Below are 14,378 nucleotides of genomic sequence, written 5' to 3'. Positions count from 1 at the left end.
GCGACGACGGTGACGACGAGAAGAGCTCGGTTGGGAAGTATCGAGTTGACGTATCGAATTTTGATACTTCTCACAAAAAATGCTACGGGCACACCACCCGCCACACCACCGACACACCCCCCTCCTGCTACAGTGCAGGGGGCCCACTTCAATTTTTTTAAAAAATCTGAAATGGGCCCCTGCACTGTAGCAGGAGGGGGGGTGCTGTGCGGTGTGTGGCGGTGGTGTGCCGTAGTGCTTTGCTCCTTCCTCAAACTTCTCGTCGACGTACTCATTGTTTGCGCTTATGCCGTTTCGTCTGTGATATTAAATATTAAATAAAGAAATATCAACTATTGGATTATATATTACACAAATCATGAAATTAACTATGGGGATATTCGACTCACCGTTACTTCAATTGCATGCAATTATAGTTGCATGACCTTCAGTCTTAAGATAAACTGTTGTATTTAAATGTATGTTCTATTAACGAATTGCAACCCGACCAGACGAGATGAGACGACACGAGACGAGTCCAGACGAGACGATACCCTTTGAGTCGACACGAAAGACGGTCTTACTCGACACGTCCTACGGTGTCAGTCGACACGCTCTGACGACACCAAACCAGACGAGACGAGACGAGACGAGCCTAAACGAGACGACACCCTTTGAGTCGACACGAAAGGCGGTCTTAGTCGTCACGTCCTGCGGTGTCAGTCGACACCGCCCTGTGATTCTTTCCTATTGTATGATATTCTGTTAATATCTCGACAGCTCACTTACCCCTTTTAGTTCCAACAATTATGTAACTAATTAGGTTGTTTTAGATTTTATGTAACTAATTGATTCTCTTGTAATCCTATAAATATCTCCTAATATCAATGAAAAAGACTATGCCATTATTCATCAATTTCAATAATCTTACATGTTCGGTATTAGCAAATTCTTCCGTTTATGGGGACTAGATGCAAATTTGCACTTAAGAGTTATAACTAAAACATGATTCGTAGCTAAATAGATTAACTGTGACTTACATCACAACTTTTTTTATCAGTTAAAAGTAAAACAAAACATATCGTTTATAGGATTGGGTTATGAGAGATTATACATATATAAATATAAACCGTAAAGACAAAACAAATCAACATGAGCTTACCCCTATGAACGAGCCCACCCCGTGATTTGGATAAACAAAAGGATTTTTTTTCATAGAAACAACTTTAAAATAGTATTATTCTACATAAATCATTTTTGATTATCAACCTAACATAAACCATCTTTAAATGGTTTTTTCTTGCAATCAACCATCTCGATTCTTTTAAGTCAACTTTTTGGTTTTATTGTAATAATAGCTATTAAATATCAAGTATACTAGAGAAAGGGTCCTTAATGGAATAGAGGGCGGAATTAATTGCAAAAAAATAATAATAACAATAACTGAAAGGTGAACCCAAATAGTTAATTGCAACAAATAATATCTTTTAAAAGTGAAAAAAAAACCCTAAACAAAACTATAGGACAAATAACTTTTTTAAGAAATATCAGTGAACTGCACCTATCTACTTTAGTTTTAAGAAACAAAGAAAAGAAGAGCATATTCCACAAATCTATAGGACAAATAACTTTTTTAAGAAACAAAACTATAGGACAAATAACTTTTTTAAGAAACAAAGAAAAGAAGAGCATATTCCACAAATCCGTAGTGCCGTAGAGTTGTCACCGCAATTTCAGCCTCTTCATCCTATCTAGTCTCCTGAAATAGTCCCCCACTAACATCACATTGACTACACCATTAACGGATGACTGCACATACTTTCTTATATATCATATATATATATTTTTTTCATATTTTGATGGATATTTTTTGGGGTTGATTTGAGAAAAAAAAAAAACTTTAGAACTTTGAGGGGTTCTGCACAAAGCCCCCCGTACTCTTTTTATTCCACGAACTCGCGAGTCGTTGTAAATCTTGAAGCATAGTTGGGGGTCACATAGGAGCGGATGACATCACAACTCCATGAGAAAAACCTTTTCAGCTCTGCACGAGGCCTTGGCAGCCAAAGAAGAATGAGGGGTGTTGGATACAAGTTCTTTGATTTTATTTGTTAGGCGTAAGTTTAAAAGGAGGTAATACACATTTTAACTTACGCTCTAACTTTGACAGTTTTTGTCAGATTTGACAGCTTTCCTCTAACTTTCTCCTTCAAAAAAAATGAAACAAACAGGCCCTGCACAAAGCCCCCCGTACTCTTTTTATTCCACGAACTCGCGAGTCGTTGTAAATCTTGAAGCATAGTTGGGGGTCACATAGGAGCGGATGACATCACAACTCCATGAGAAAAACCTTTTCAGCTCTGCACGAGGCCTTGGCAGCCAAAGAAGAATGAGGGGTTTTGGATACAAGTTCTTTGATTTTATTTGTTAGGCGTAAGTTTAAAAGGAGGTAATACACATTTTAACTTACGCTCTAACTTTGACAGTTTTTGTCAGATTTGACAGCTTTCCTCTAACTTTCTCCTTCAAAAAAAATGAAACAAACAGGCCCTAACCGTATTATGGCATCCAGCGAAGAAGAATATATACTTCTCCAAATTACTTCACCTGTTTTAAGTGTCGCTTCAAACTTGGGTTAAATTGCGCATAGGCCCCCTCCAAATGTCGATGTTTTTGCCTCTACTTGCTCCCTAAACTAGTTTTAGTTCACATATGCCTCCTAAACTATTGAACTCTTCCTACGCTTGCGCTCTGAAGTCTGAAGTAATTTTGGTCTTCACTTACGCTCTAAACTATTAAATTCGTCACCGCTTACCCCTTGAACAATAACTTTCAACATCTATTTACCGTTCATGTTCATTACTCTGTGGGTGTTTTAACCGGGCAACGTGAGACTGCGGTCGGTAAGCGGGAAATAGTTTAGGGAGCAAGCAGGAACTAAAACCTGTATCTTTTTTTACTCCGTTACCCTCTAGAAAAACCGAGTAATTTTACATTGGGCAGTCAAAATTCCACCTTAGGATAAAAGGAAGGAAAATAAATAAATAAATAAATAAACCCGGAGAGTCGGTGGAAGTGGAGGGGTGACAAGCTCAAGAAGGGTCCCACCAAAGGTAAATCATTTGATAGATGAGTCAGGAACTCAAAAACATAGACACGACATAGTGATGACTGATGGCACAGGAACAAATGTCATGTAGGTTTTAGGGGTTGTTTGGTTGTAAGTTTTTACTATTTAAAAGGATAAAAAGTGTAAAAAAATAGGTTCCAATGTTAGTTTTCCTTCTTTTTAATTGTTTGTTTATAGTTGTGAAAATAATGTAAAGTGATTTACCATGCTGATGTGGCATGGATTCACAAATCCCTTCAAAATAGTCTAATTTTGAAGGAAAACCGACACAAGTGAGGGGCTAGGCCAATGAAATCATTTGAGTAGAGACCACATAATAACCACTTTTTACACTTTCCAAACAAACAATTAAAGTTACATTTTACAAACCAAACAAGCAATTTATGATTTCAATGGAATAAAAAACAAACAAAGAAAAGTTGCTTAGTGAAATTCATGAGGTGGACAACATCTTTCCAAGTTGTGTCATAAATACACAACTTTACCAACAACAACCAAACAGCCGCTTATATACGTGTTATTTGTCATATAGCTGCACAGTACATTGGATGATTCGTCACAATGAGCTACACGAAGTGGAGTATGCTGTCACTAAAAGAGAAGATATAAAGAAGAAAGGGATATAAAGAAGAAAGGGATGGATGTCTCACATGACACATGTGAAGAAAGCCTACCGGGAGATAAAAAGATGGGAGCGAAACTTTCATCGCATCTCTTTTCAAACACAAAGACATGAATTCCTTCAGGCGAAAATTCTTTCTCCAAGTGAACTAGTTCATATTATAATCTTATTAGCTTTAACAAGAAGAACTAAAGGTTAATTTCAGATACTAGGATAGCAGACAGGATACTGGCAATTTACTAGCTAATGAAAAATGAAAGAATAACATAAGTTACCAAAAAAGGGACAAACAGGAAAAAAAAGAGATTTGCTACTTCAAGATGTCTGCAGATAGAATTCTCCACAACATCTTGAACTTGGTTCTTTCAATATCAGGTCTTCGTTTCTCCATTCCAACGATTTCTAACATTTCAGGCTTGCATCAAATGATCTGGAAATAGAATTACCATGTTCTCTCAAACTTTTGAAAATTTTAATTGAATGTGAGCTTATTCATTTTGTTTCCATGATCCAACAGCTGGCATTCTACTAGCTCGAAATGGGCTGGGCATATAAAGATCAACAAACAAGGAGGCAGAGCAAACAATGTAGAAGCTGTCAAGTACAAACTAGGCATGATGCATCTGATAATCAAATTATAATGGTAAATAAAACAAGAAGTTCATCAACAAGCTTCAACAATACTCAGTAGCTATTAAACTCAAAAGAGTAATAAATAAACAGAGTGACTAGATTTAACTCTCACCAACTCAAGCTAAGCACAAAAGAGAGTCGTGCTTAGCCATCAAAGCCTGTAGTAAGATTGCTCAAATTGCTCTAGATTAGCACATCTGAGCTGTCTGAAGCTTTACCAGCATAAAGGCATTCTTCATTTCATCAAGGCAAGGACAACCGTCTGCATACACTTCAAAGCTCGCCTTGAAACTTCTCAATAACCACCTAGACTGTATGCTGTTGACAAGAAATGTTAAGTGCATGTAAATTTGGAGTCAGACTAGCTACATAATTCCCTAGTGACAAAGAAAAACATTTGGTTCTTTAGCTACTTGATTCAATAATAAAATGTCCATATATAATTTGATAATCACCTGGCATGCTAGATGGGGAAATTCATTACAAAAAGTAAAATTATTGCTGTAATCATGCAGACATTTTAGATGTAAGATTTATCTGGTCAAGAAAAGGATGTTTCCTGGTCATAGTTGAAAGGATCAGTGGTGTGGACAGCCCGTGCAGTTCATTTATTTAAGTATTTTACCAGATATCAAAATTGTTGTCTCTCTCTTATTCTAAAACTACTCATTTTGTGTACCAAGACATAGTGACTCAATGACGCATACATATGGCAACAAAACATTTAAATTCTGAAGTGCATGATAAACTGTGGATGAGCAGTCTGGATTATCAATGGGATGATCCCTGTGAAATTGTTTGGGCAAGATTCTTGCTCGGATTCCCATTGGAACCCAGCTCCATTCTATACTTCAATTAAATAGATAATACCCTCATAGAGCCCCAAAAGGTAATCAGCTCATAACTCATTCCAGACTTGAGCGAGGGTTGTAAAACACACCTTTTCAATCCAAATTTCTCAACAAAACACTGTCCTGTAGAAACAAATATATGATCTTTCTGCTGTATGAAAACTTATGAACCACAAAGTTAAGAAATATCAACCTTCATTAATTAGAAACAAGCAAAAGAATCAATCTACAGATCAGATCACCCATGTGCTCACGGACATTGACATGTTCACAGCTCGAGGAAGCATCCAACAGAAAAGAGAGATATTCTTGCAATTAATGTATTATTAACAAATATTGAACAACTTCTCAGAATGACCAATTTTGCTACTTATAGTCCATGGTTCATCAGAATGGTAAAATCAAGATCAAAGGGGAAAGCTCAAAGTAGAGAAAATGCTTCACTATACAATAATGGAGCACGCATGAAGCTGAAAGAAAGATTCAATATGACAGCTATAAGACGAAATGCTGTATATGTAACAGTAGGGCAATTAGGAAACATATCCCAAAATGAGTATTGCAGAAATCATAATATTGAGAGGATAGGTGAAAATAAGCCAAGAGGGAATTAAAAAAAAGAACTGAGTAATCCAGAAAAGGCTAGAGCTTCCTATTGCCGCGATAAACTGAGGGACAACTACTCTGAGATGGTTGGCATGCACAGTGAAGAATATCCAAATAAGGATAAGTAATAGTAGCAAAGATAAATAAGGCAACCATGAATAGCGATAGGCCACGATACAGTAGTTGCCACGATACAGTAGTTATTAATTTAACAGAGGAGGTTGCTTGTTAGAGCTATAGGAAGTAACAATTATGTGCATACAGTGAATAAGGTGTCCTTATATTTGCAGATCATATTGGGTAGTTAAACATCTTGAAGAGAATCGTAAATACATGCATCTATAAAGAACATGTGTGCCAAATTATTTTGCCTCTTGCAATACAATACCAACGATGCAAACATCCATTATTAATATATGGAGCACTCAATAAATAACAAATGAACAAAGGCTCGGAAACAACAATGATCACTAAACGCTGCAACAGTCCCATAACATACAAAACTCACAAAAAAAATAGATTTTAACATCTCAAACATTACTATAGTAACTTAAAACCAAAAGATGTGATTAGTATGCAAAGAATTAGCTCTTAGGATCCACTCTATGTAAACACAGATTATCAAAACATGGAGCACAGGCAATGATGCTTAAATGTTGTATCCATACAGCATATGCAGCAAAGAACAACACCATAGATTAGATAGCATCTCAAATATCATCACATAGAAGGAACCTAAAACCATGATATTTCACCAACACGGAAGATATTGAACTAAAAACAAGTGACTAAGCACAAAAGAAACATAAACATAGCATATAAGAAAATATACCTCAAATCTTAATGATTTTCGCAGCTCTAACCAAAGGATTAGCCTTAGAGATCTCTTCCCTTCCCAAAGCCTTATAATCAAAAGAGCAATCATGGGTCTCAGAATATCGGTGCCGGGAACAAAATAAATCACCACATCGGCACCGGAATCCAGTGAGACCAACCTTTCTCTTGCAACTAGAGCACCTATTACTAAATTGAACTGAAGGCTGAGATTCTTTCTCAGCCTTAACTTTACAAGAGATTTCAGCTGCAGTCTTTTCAGGCTTTTGAGCTGAAAATTCTTGAGGAGATTTCAAACATAAAGAAGCAGAAGCTCCTGATGATGGTGGGTTATTGATAGAAGTAGTCGTAGGTTGAGAAGGAGGAGGAGAAGAGGGTTTGAGGATCTCAGCTTCATCTTTGTCAAGATTACAGCTTTCTTGTGCCATTTTATTATTCCAAAGGAGTTGAATTTGAATAGAGATCAATGGAAAGGATTAGCTGAAAATTACTGATGAACACAATAGATGACTTAAAATCTGATTTAAAAAACAAAGAGACTACTTAAAGGAATTCGAAATTTGACCGACAAAGATGAGAACCTCAAGATAAATGACAAATTTAAGCTTTATGGTAGCTTTTTATGAGGAAAACTCAGAAAATTTAGCTAAAAAACCAAGAGAGAAATATGAATTTGGAGAACGAAGGACAAACAAAGGAGAGAACTTTCTGATGGAATATAGAATTTGAGGAAAAAATTACAAAAGATATGAGCAGAATAGGCTCAACATGAGACTTTTAAATAGAAAATTACAACACACAGCTTATATAAACAAGGAAACGAAGTAAACAAGCAATTGAGAGTTTTTTGTAGATGGAATTGATAAAAAAATGAAAACCCACAGAAGATTTGAGCTCTAGAACACTAATTTGGGAGCTTTATTAGATGATCAATCCCCTCAAAAAGAGAGATCAAAGACCCCAAATTGGACACAGAGAGACAAAATTACAACCTAATTCAAGATATACAGGAAGAAATTACTAGAAATAGAACGATCCGATCGATCGAACTGAGGGATTTCAAGCTGAATTTCGAGAAATGGGGGAGAAAAAGGAAAGGTAAAGGTGGCAGCTTTGGAAGCGGTGGACGAAAAATAATAAAATAAAGAATAAAGATAACTAATCAATAAAATTATTAGTGATTAATTAATTGACGGTTATTTGCATATATACCCCTAAAATCATAGCTATTTTCAAATACACTCTCCAAACCTCAATATTTACAAAGCTACCCCTGGCATCATCAATTTCGAAAAAATTACCCTCAAATCAATTAACCAACAAAATTTGATAAGCTGATTTGTAATCATAATATAAACATTATCAGTATATAGTTAAATTTTTAGCACTATGTTGATGATTTATTGATTCTATGGATATATTTTTAATGAAGTTGATGATTTGAGTGATAGTTTTGTAAAGATTTGAGAGGTATAGCAAATACCTATAATGTAGGAGGTATATATGCAAATAACCCCCAATATATTGAAAGTATTAATGTCCCCTGTGAGAGTTTGAAAGGGACTATTATTTATTTGGAACCACCAAACATATTGAATGGTTCATAAAAGTGATGCCTTGTTACGTGAACCACCAAGGAAACTGCATTGTCATGTGTCGACAATTTAGACCAAGTTTTTGCAATTTTACGTTTTTTTTTTCTCATTTTTTTATGGGAAAGATTAGACCAAAAGTTTTATGTTACGCAAGTTGAAGAGGATGGATGATGAGGAAATATTATGATTGAAAAATGAAGCCGGGCAAATACTTTCCTTGGGCAAAGGCTTCTCAGTTAGAAACCACAATGATTCATTAGCATAAGGAGATTAATTTGTTTTTGAAAGCGTAAGGAGATTAATTTAGAAAGCATAACTTTACAATTAAGAACCGTTATAGATATTATATTATGGATGGGCAAGTTATCATGTACATTCGGCACATGATGATTCATTCAACCACTATTGTAAGCCTAGATTAAGTGGTATATCTAGTTGTGAGAAAAATATATTATCCAAATACCCTCTATTGAATATTTGTTGCACCATAATTCCATCATCAACAAGAGAAAAAGAAAACAAAATATGGTCCCATGCAGCATGCTCAACAGTGAAAAATGGGTCATTGATTAGTAGCTCGCTCTACCAGCATTCAACATGTTGTATATTTCCTAATCTCTAGTGTTTTTAAAAGTAGCTTCTAAATTTTTAAAATTTCTATTTTATCACCTCAAAACTCCAAATTGTCGTGATCATCTTACCGATAAATCTAAGTGAAGGTATAATTAATATTCTATCTTCTGCTTCTACTATCTCCTAAACATTGGTCTTAATTAATCACCTTAAAAATAGGATTATTGGACATAAATCACTTTTGATTGTCACTTGACACATAAACCATCTTTAATGAGTTTTGTGTTACAATTCACCATCTAGTATTACTTTTCGTTCAAGTTTTCTTAATAATTGACTCCATCTAACTTCCATTGAGGATCATCTCGGTAACATCTTTGGTAATTGTTAGCTAATCATTACAACAACCATAAAAAAGTACTGCCGGGCCAAAAATTGAGAAGTAAATCAACAAATATAAGAAGAATTTCTATCAAAAAAGAAGAAAGAAAGAAAGAAAGAAAGAAAGAAAGAAAAAAGAGAAAATACAGGTGATAAGCATGAGAAAAACAACATTTGATTAGTCAGATGCTTTTGCATTTTGGTCCCAAACATCAAATATTAATTGGATGTGTAATAATTTTTTTAACTCAACCCAGAATCAAACCCAAAATTGTGGGAGCTATATCAGAACCCCCTAATCATCCGAGTAAGCCACGGGGGTTGTAACAGTACGCTCCGCTGGTACAAAATGAGGCATCCTAGACGGAATATTCCATCTAGAATAGCCAGACTTCTGTCTACGTCTAAAATTCTAGACGGAATTCCTTTTAGAATGTTAGTCTAGTAAGTTTTCGTCTATGATGCAATATTCTAGACGGATTTTCGTCGTCTACAAAACTATCGTACACGGAGAAATATCCTAGACGGAAAACAGAAAAATATCCTAGACGGAAAACAAAACCATCTAGAATATTGCTAGACGAAAGATTTTTCCGTCAAAGAAGCATTCTAGAAGGAAGATGGAATTCCTTCTAGAATATTTCTGTCTGGGAATATTTATCATATCCTAGACAGAAATTCTGTCTGGGACATATCCTAGACAATTTTTTCTGTTTTGAAAAGAAACTTTTTCATATGTTTTCCCCTTGTAATTACATATATTACCTACAAATTCAATAATAATTCAAATCAAACCAAACATGCAAATCCAAATCCAAATCAACATACACATTCCAATACATATACCACATTAGTCATTCCACTCCGATACAAGCCAACCAATATACACAATCTAAGATCAATCACAAATGAATAAACCATCCGCAAAACAACTTTTAATCATATATGCATCCCATGTCACAATATAAAAATATCAAATACATATGTTGTTTGATACATATCATGTCTCTCTCCTACATATAAAATTATCCATCCAATACATAATAAACTAATAAGTCCAATGCACGTGATGCGTGCATGATCTTGTTCACCTGTGAAAAAAATTCAAGCATATAAACGATTGTTGATATAAATTTAATTTCTATAGACTAAATTAGAAAGAAATGATCAAGAAAAAGTACATTAGGAGGAGGTAACAAGAAGAACTAAAAGATGAAAACGAATATATATATATATATATATATAATATATATATATATAGAGAGAGAGAGAAGAGAGAGAGAGAGAGAGGAGAGAAAGAGATGGGTATGTTTTGGTAGCCAAGCACACAAAATTAATGCTTGGTAGCTAAGCGCTGGCATAATCTCTCCACTCATATTCAAAGGTTGCATATCTTTATGACACCTCAATTCATGGTGAATGTGAATCCCCCGCATTTGAATGAGTGGAAGGGGGATTGTGCCACATCCACTCACCAGCACAAAATTTGTGCTTGTACCAAAATTTGTGCTTGTAAGCCCCAAGTATACCCCATATATCTCATAATATACTATATATATAGTTATATACTATATATATATATATATATATAATCTATATATATATATATATATTATAATATATATATCAGAGAAATGAAGAAACTTGGTACAAGTTTGCGTCTTAAGCATATGGTTACGTGAGTGTGCTTAATCCTTATCCTAACATTTACATTGGAGTGGTGAAGAATGGTTCGAGGCCTATCTCGAGGTGTGATGTAGAGGCAAGATTAGGCCCACATCACTTTACCAAACGTTGCCTTAAAAGCAAGCTTGTACCAAGGTTTCTCCATTTCTCTCTCTCCTTCTCTCCATCTCTCTCTCTCGTCTATAGTATAAAACTTCTATATATTATATATATATATGTATATATATATAATATATATATAATATATAGTATATATATAGATAAATCACAAAATTTTATGGGATAAGAGGAGGGGAATGATTGCGGAAAGTTGGGTAGGGTGCATGTTTCAAATTGGTATTATGGGGCGAAGTGGGCATTGGCAGGTGTGGTGTGGGAGGTGTCTTTGCTTTATTTTGATTGATTTCATGCTTCTTCATTTTTCAACTTTGTATTTCCTCTCTATTTTTCAACTTCATATTCTTACACCTGTTTTACAGCTACAACAGGGGCAGTACATTGCACTATTACTTAAATTATTTAGATTCGTTTTGGCATATTTCATGAAGGCTTCACATCCATCCTTATAACGTCGATCACGATACCATTCAATCCTAGGAATATCTATCCATGACTTATCGGGAATTTTCCTCATCTGTAGGTAATATATAATTAGAAACTCTAATTAGTAATAGATAATATAATAATAAATTTTTAAACTATTCAAAACAATATACATACATACACACACAGGGCCGGCCCCGAGCTTTGGGTTGCCCTAGCCCAATCCAATTTTGGTTGCCTTTTATATTAAAAATTTAGTACGAACAATAACGATAAAAATGAATACATATAATACAATTTAGCGTTCTATATTGGGCTCAAACTGATAATATTCTCATGCATAATCAATATTCATATAATAAGAGATTACATTTGTGCTACAATTTAATTCAAAAAAAAATATTTCTCATTGAATTTTTTGAAGCGAATTATTCAATTAAGTCATCATACTCAAGTTTCTCCAAGTATCCATTTTCAATTGATATAATTGTCAATCCATTCAATCGTTTATGTGACATGGTAGTATGAAGATAACTTTTTATCAATTTCAACTTGGAGAAACTTCTCTCCGCCGAGGCAACCGTAAATGGGATAGTTAACAAAATTTGATAAGCAACTCATTCCAAAACATCATAACCCCTAATTCAATTATTCAACAACTAAGATTTAGCCAAGATTCAAAATCAGAAATCTTAATTTCATTGCAAAACATCAAAACCCCAAATTTCTGTCCAAAAAACCCTAAAATTATTCAGTTAAAAAAAATTACCTGATTGGATTGGAGGAGTCAGTGGGGTAAAGCCTAAAGGACGAGTCCGATGGGAGCAGAGTAAGGTCGGACCGTCGGAGGCTCGGGAAGGAGGAGAGGAGCGATTTTCTCTCTTTCTTTTTTTTTCTTTTTTTGTGAGCGGAACAGAGACGGGAAGGAGGAGAGAAAATGTTGACGGAAGGGTTTTGGGTATTCATTAGAGTTCTTTTACAAATAGAACCCCTAATAATTTTTGCATAAAGGTCCTCTTACAAAGTCCACTTCAAAAATCAAAGATAATTACAGTTTGAGGGATGAAGGAGCGGGAGGGATGGATTGCCTCCCGGCCCTGGGTTGCCCCCCGGCCCTGGGTTGCCCCAGCCCCGGGGCTTGGTGGGCTTACCCAGTGCCGACCCTGTACACACATCATCCTTAAACATGATATATACGTACTTGACAGCATTTTTTTTTTGTTAGGGTTAATTTCACAAAATCCTCCTGAACTTTGGGTGTTGCATATCACATACCCCCACCCCAACTCCCCAACTATGTATGTGTCTCACAATACCTTTTAAACTTTACCTTATCTCACCTAGTCTCCCTACATATGGTTTGCAATTAATGAAAATGTTTTTGAGTAAGAAAATCTGAAAATTTAGGAGAGGGGGCTCTATCTTGGTTACGAAGTAGCGCATTTGTTGGTTTAGTTCCCTTAAGTTAAAAAAATGAATTTGGAGTAGTATTTTTGGACTATTGGATGGATATTTGAATTTAATGATTACATATTTGAATTCTTACCAAGTTCTTTTTGGGGTGAAATTCTACGATAAGCATCACATTTAATTGTAGCAGGAGCACTTAAATACGGTATAGCATTTAAGTTGGGCTAATTGAGATATGTTTGAAATGGAAGTAAGGTATGGAGACTAATTAGCATACTCTAGCGGCTGTCATAGGAAGACTTATATTCCATTAAGAATATAATAGTGCTTACATCTAACTTCATATACTTCGTATGTTTTCAGTTCTTAAAAATTTTGGCAGCACCTACCCACTTCTCTCCCTGTACACTGTACGGATGTTATTATGCGTATTTACAATAGACCAAAATGCAGAACAACATACGCTTATTGTACAGAGAGAATAACGGGTACGTGCATGTTGCCGAAATTTTTAAGAAATGAAAACATACAAAGAATACAAAATTGGATGTATGCACTACTATATTCCTAACCCATCCGAGAAGGATAGATCCAATAATTACGAATTTCTATACCAATTCTTTCTTATTATAATATAAAGTAAACGATCATTTTTTGGTAGAAACCTTCATCTCCTACCCAAAGTTGACTCATCTATCTTATATTATAACTCCAAAGAATTGGATGTAATTATTGGGTGGGACTCTAGGGATAATGTTCTAATTTTTTTTACCTAAATTGGATACATAACACAGTATTATATCAATCACTCTATTTTTTGAAAATATTTTATTTAATAAATCACACATTTTCAAATCACAAAACTATAGAATCACATTAGTATAATTTAATTTAGGGTTACATCTAGGATTAGAATTGATTAATAAATTATCCATTTGAATTATGGTAAAATTAAGTTTCGTATTAAAGTATCATTTGATTAGAGCAAAAATATAACTAATTTAGGGTTTACAAAAGATTGTTGCTTCTTCATAAATCAACAAAAAATCTCAATCTTGAATAGACCATAAAGACTCAAACTCACCAAATTCTTATGCCGAACTCGTCCAATTGCTTCAAAATCAACTTCGACTTCCCCTTGCGCTTGGCCCCTACCAACACAGAACCCATCAATATCCAAATCAAGAACAAATAAACTAAACTGCACAAAAATCCCAATCTCTTCAACATCAACCATGATGAAGTTGTGATTAAAAATAGAAAATTTAAAAAATCATCCAAATGAACCTGAGGATGACAGTCAAGAGTCAGGCGGAGCCGAGATCGGTCGAGGGTTTCTTGAGGATGACGATGAGTGAGCTGAGACAACGAAGGCGGCAAGAAAAGGTGGCGACAGCATGGGGAAGAGGCAGCGGCGTGAGGGGGGCGACAGCTGGTGTGAGGCGGCTTGAGGGGCGGCACGGGGAAGAGGCAGCGCGAAGTCGGCAGCGTGAAATGGCAACGACAACGACGAGAAAGGGCGGCGGGGATCAAAG

The 14,378-nt window shown here is 35.3% G+C and overlaps 1 protein-coding gene and 1 long non-coding RNA gene across 2 annotated transcripts; both read right to left on the bottom strand.

Moving 5' to 3' along the window:
* LOC109823197 (zinc finger AN1 domain-containing stress-associated protein 15-like) lies at positions 6,655–7,083 on the bottom strand. Its single transcript, XM_020389484.1, has one exon. The coding sequence runs from the start codon at positions 7,081–7,083 to the stop codon at positions 6,655–6,657; it is 429 nt and encodes a 142-aa protein (XP_020245073.1).
* LOC109824851 lies at positions 10,120–13,996 on the bottom strand. Its single transcript, XR_002242806.1, has 2 exons — positions 13,928–13,996; positions 10,120–10,295 (listed from the first exon to the last, which is right to left on the bottom strand). It is a non-coding gene; the product is annotated as an uncharacterized LOC109824851 (long non-coding RNA).

Source organism: Asparagus officinalis, chromosome 9, assembly GCF_001876935.1.
Source record: "Asparagus officinalis chromosome 9, Aspof.V1, whole genome shotgun sequence".
NCBI classification, from domain to species: Eukaryota; Viridiplantae; Streptophyta; class Magnoliopsida; order Asparagales; family Asparagaceae; genus Asparagus; species Asparagus officinalis.
Note: the sequence above shows the minus strand (reverse complement) of the source record. Positions and strands in the feature narration are given on the sequence as shown.

Coding starts and splice junctions, on each gene's coding strand:
- LOC109823197 (XM_020389484.1), bottom strand. CDS start 7,083: ATGGCACAAGAAAGCTGTAATCTTGACAAAGATGAAGCTGAGATCCTC.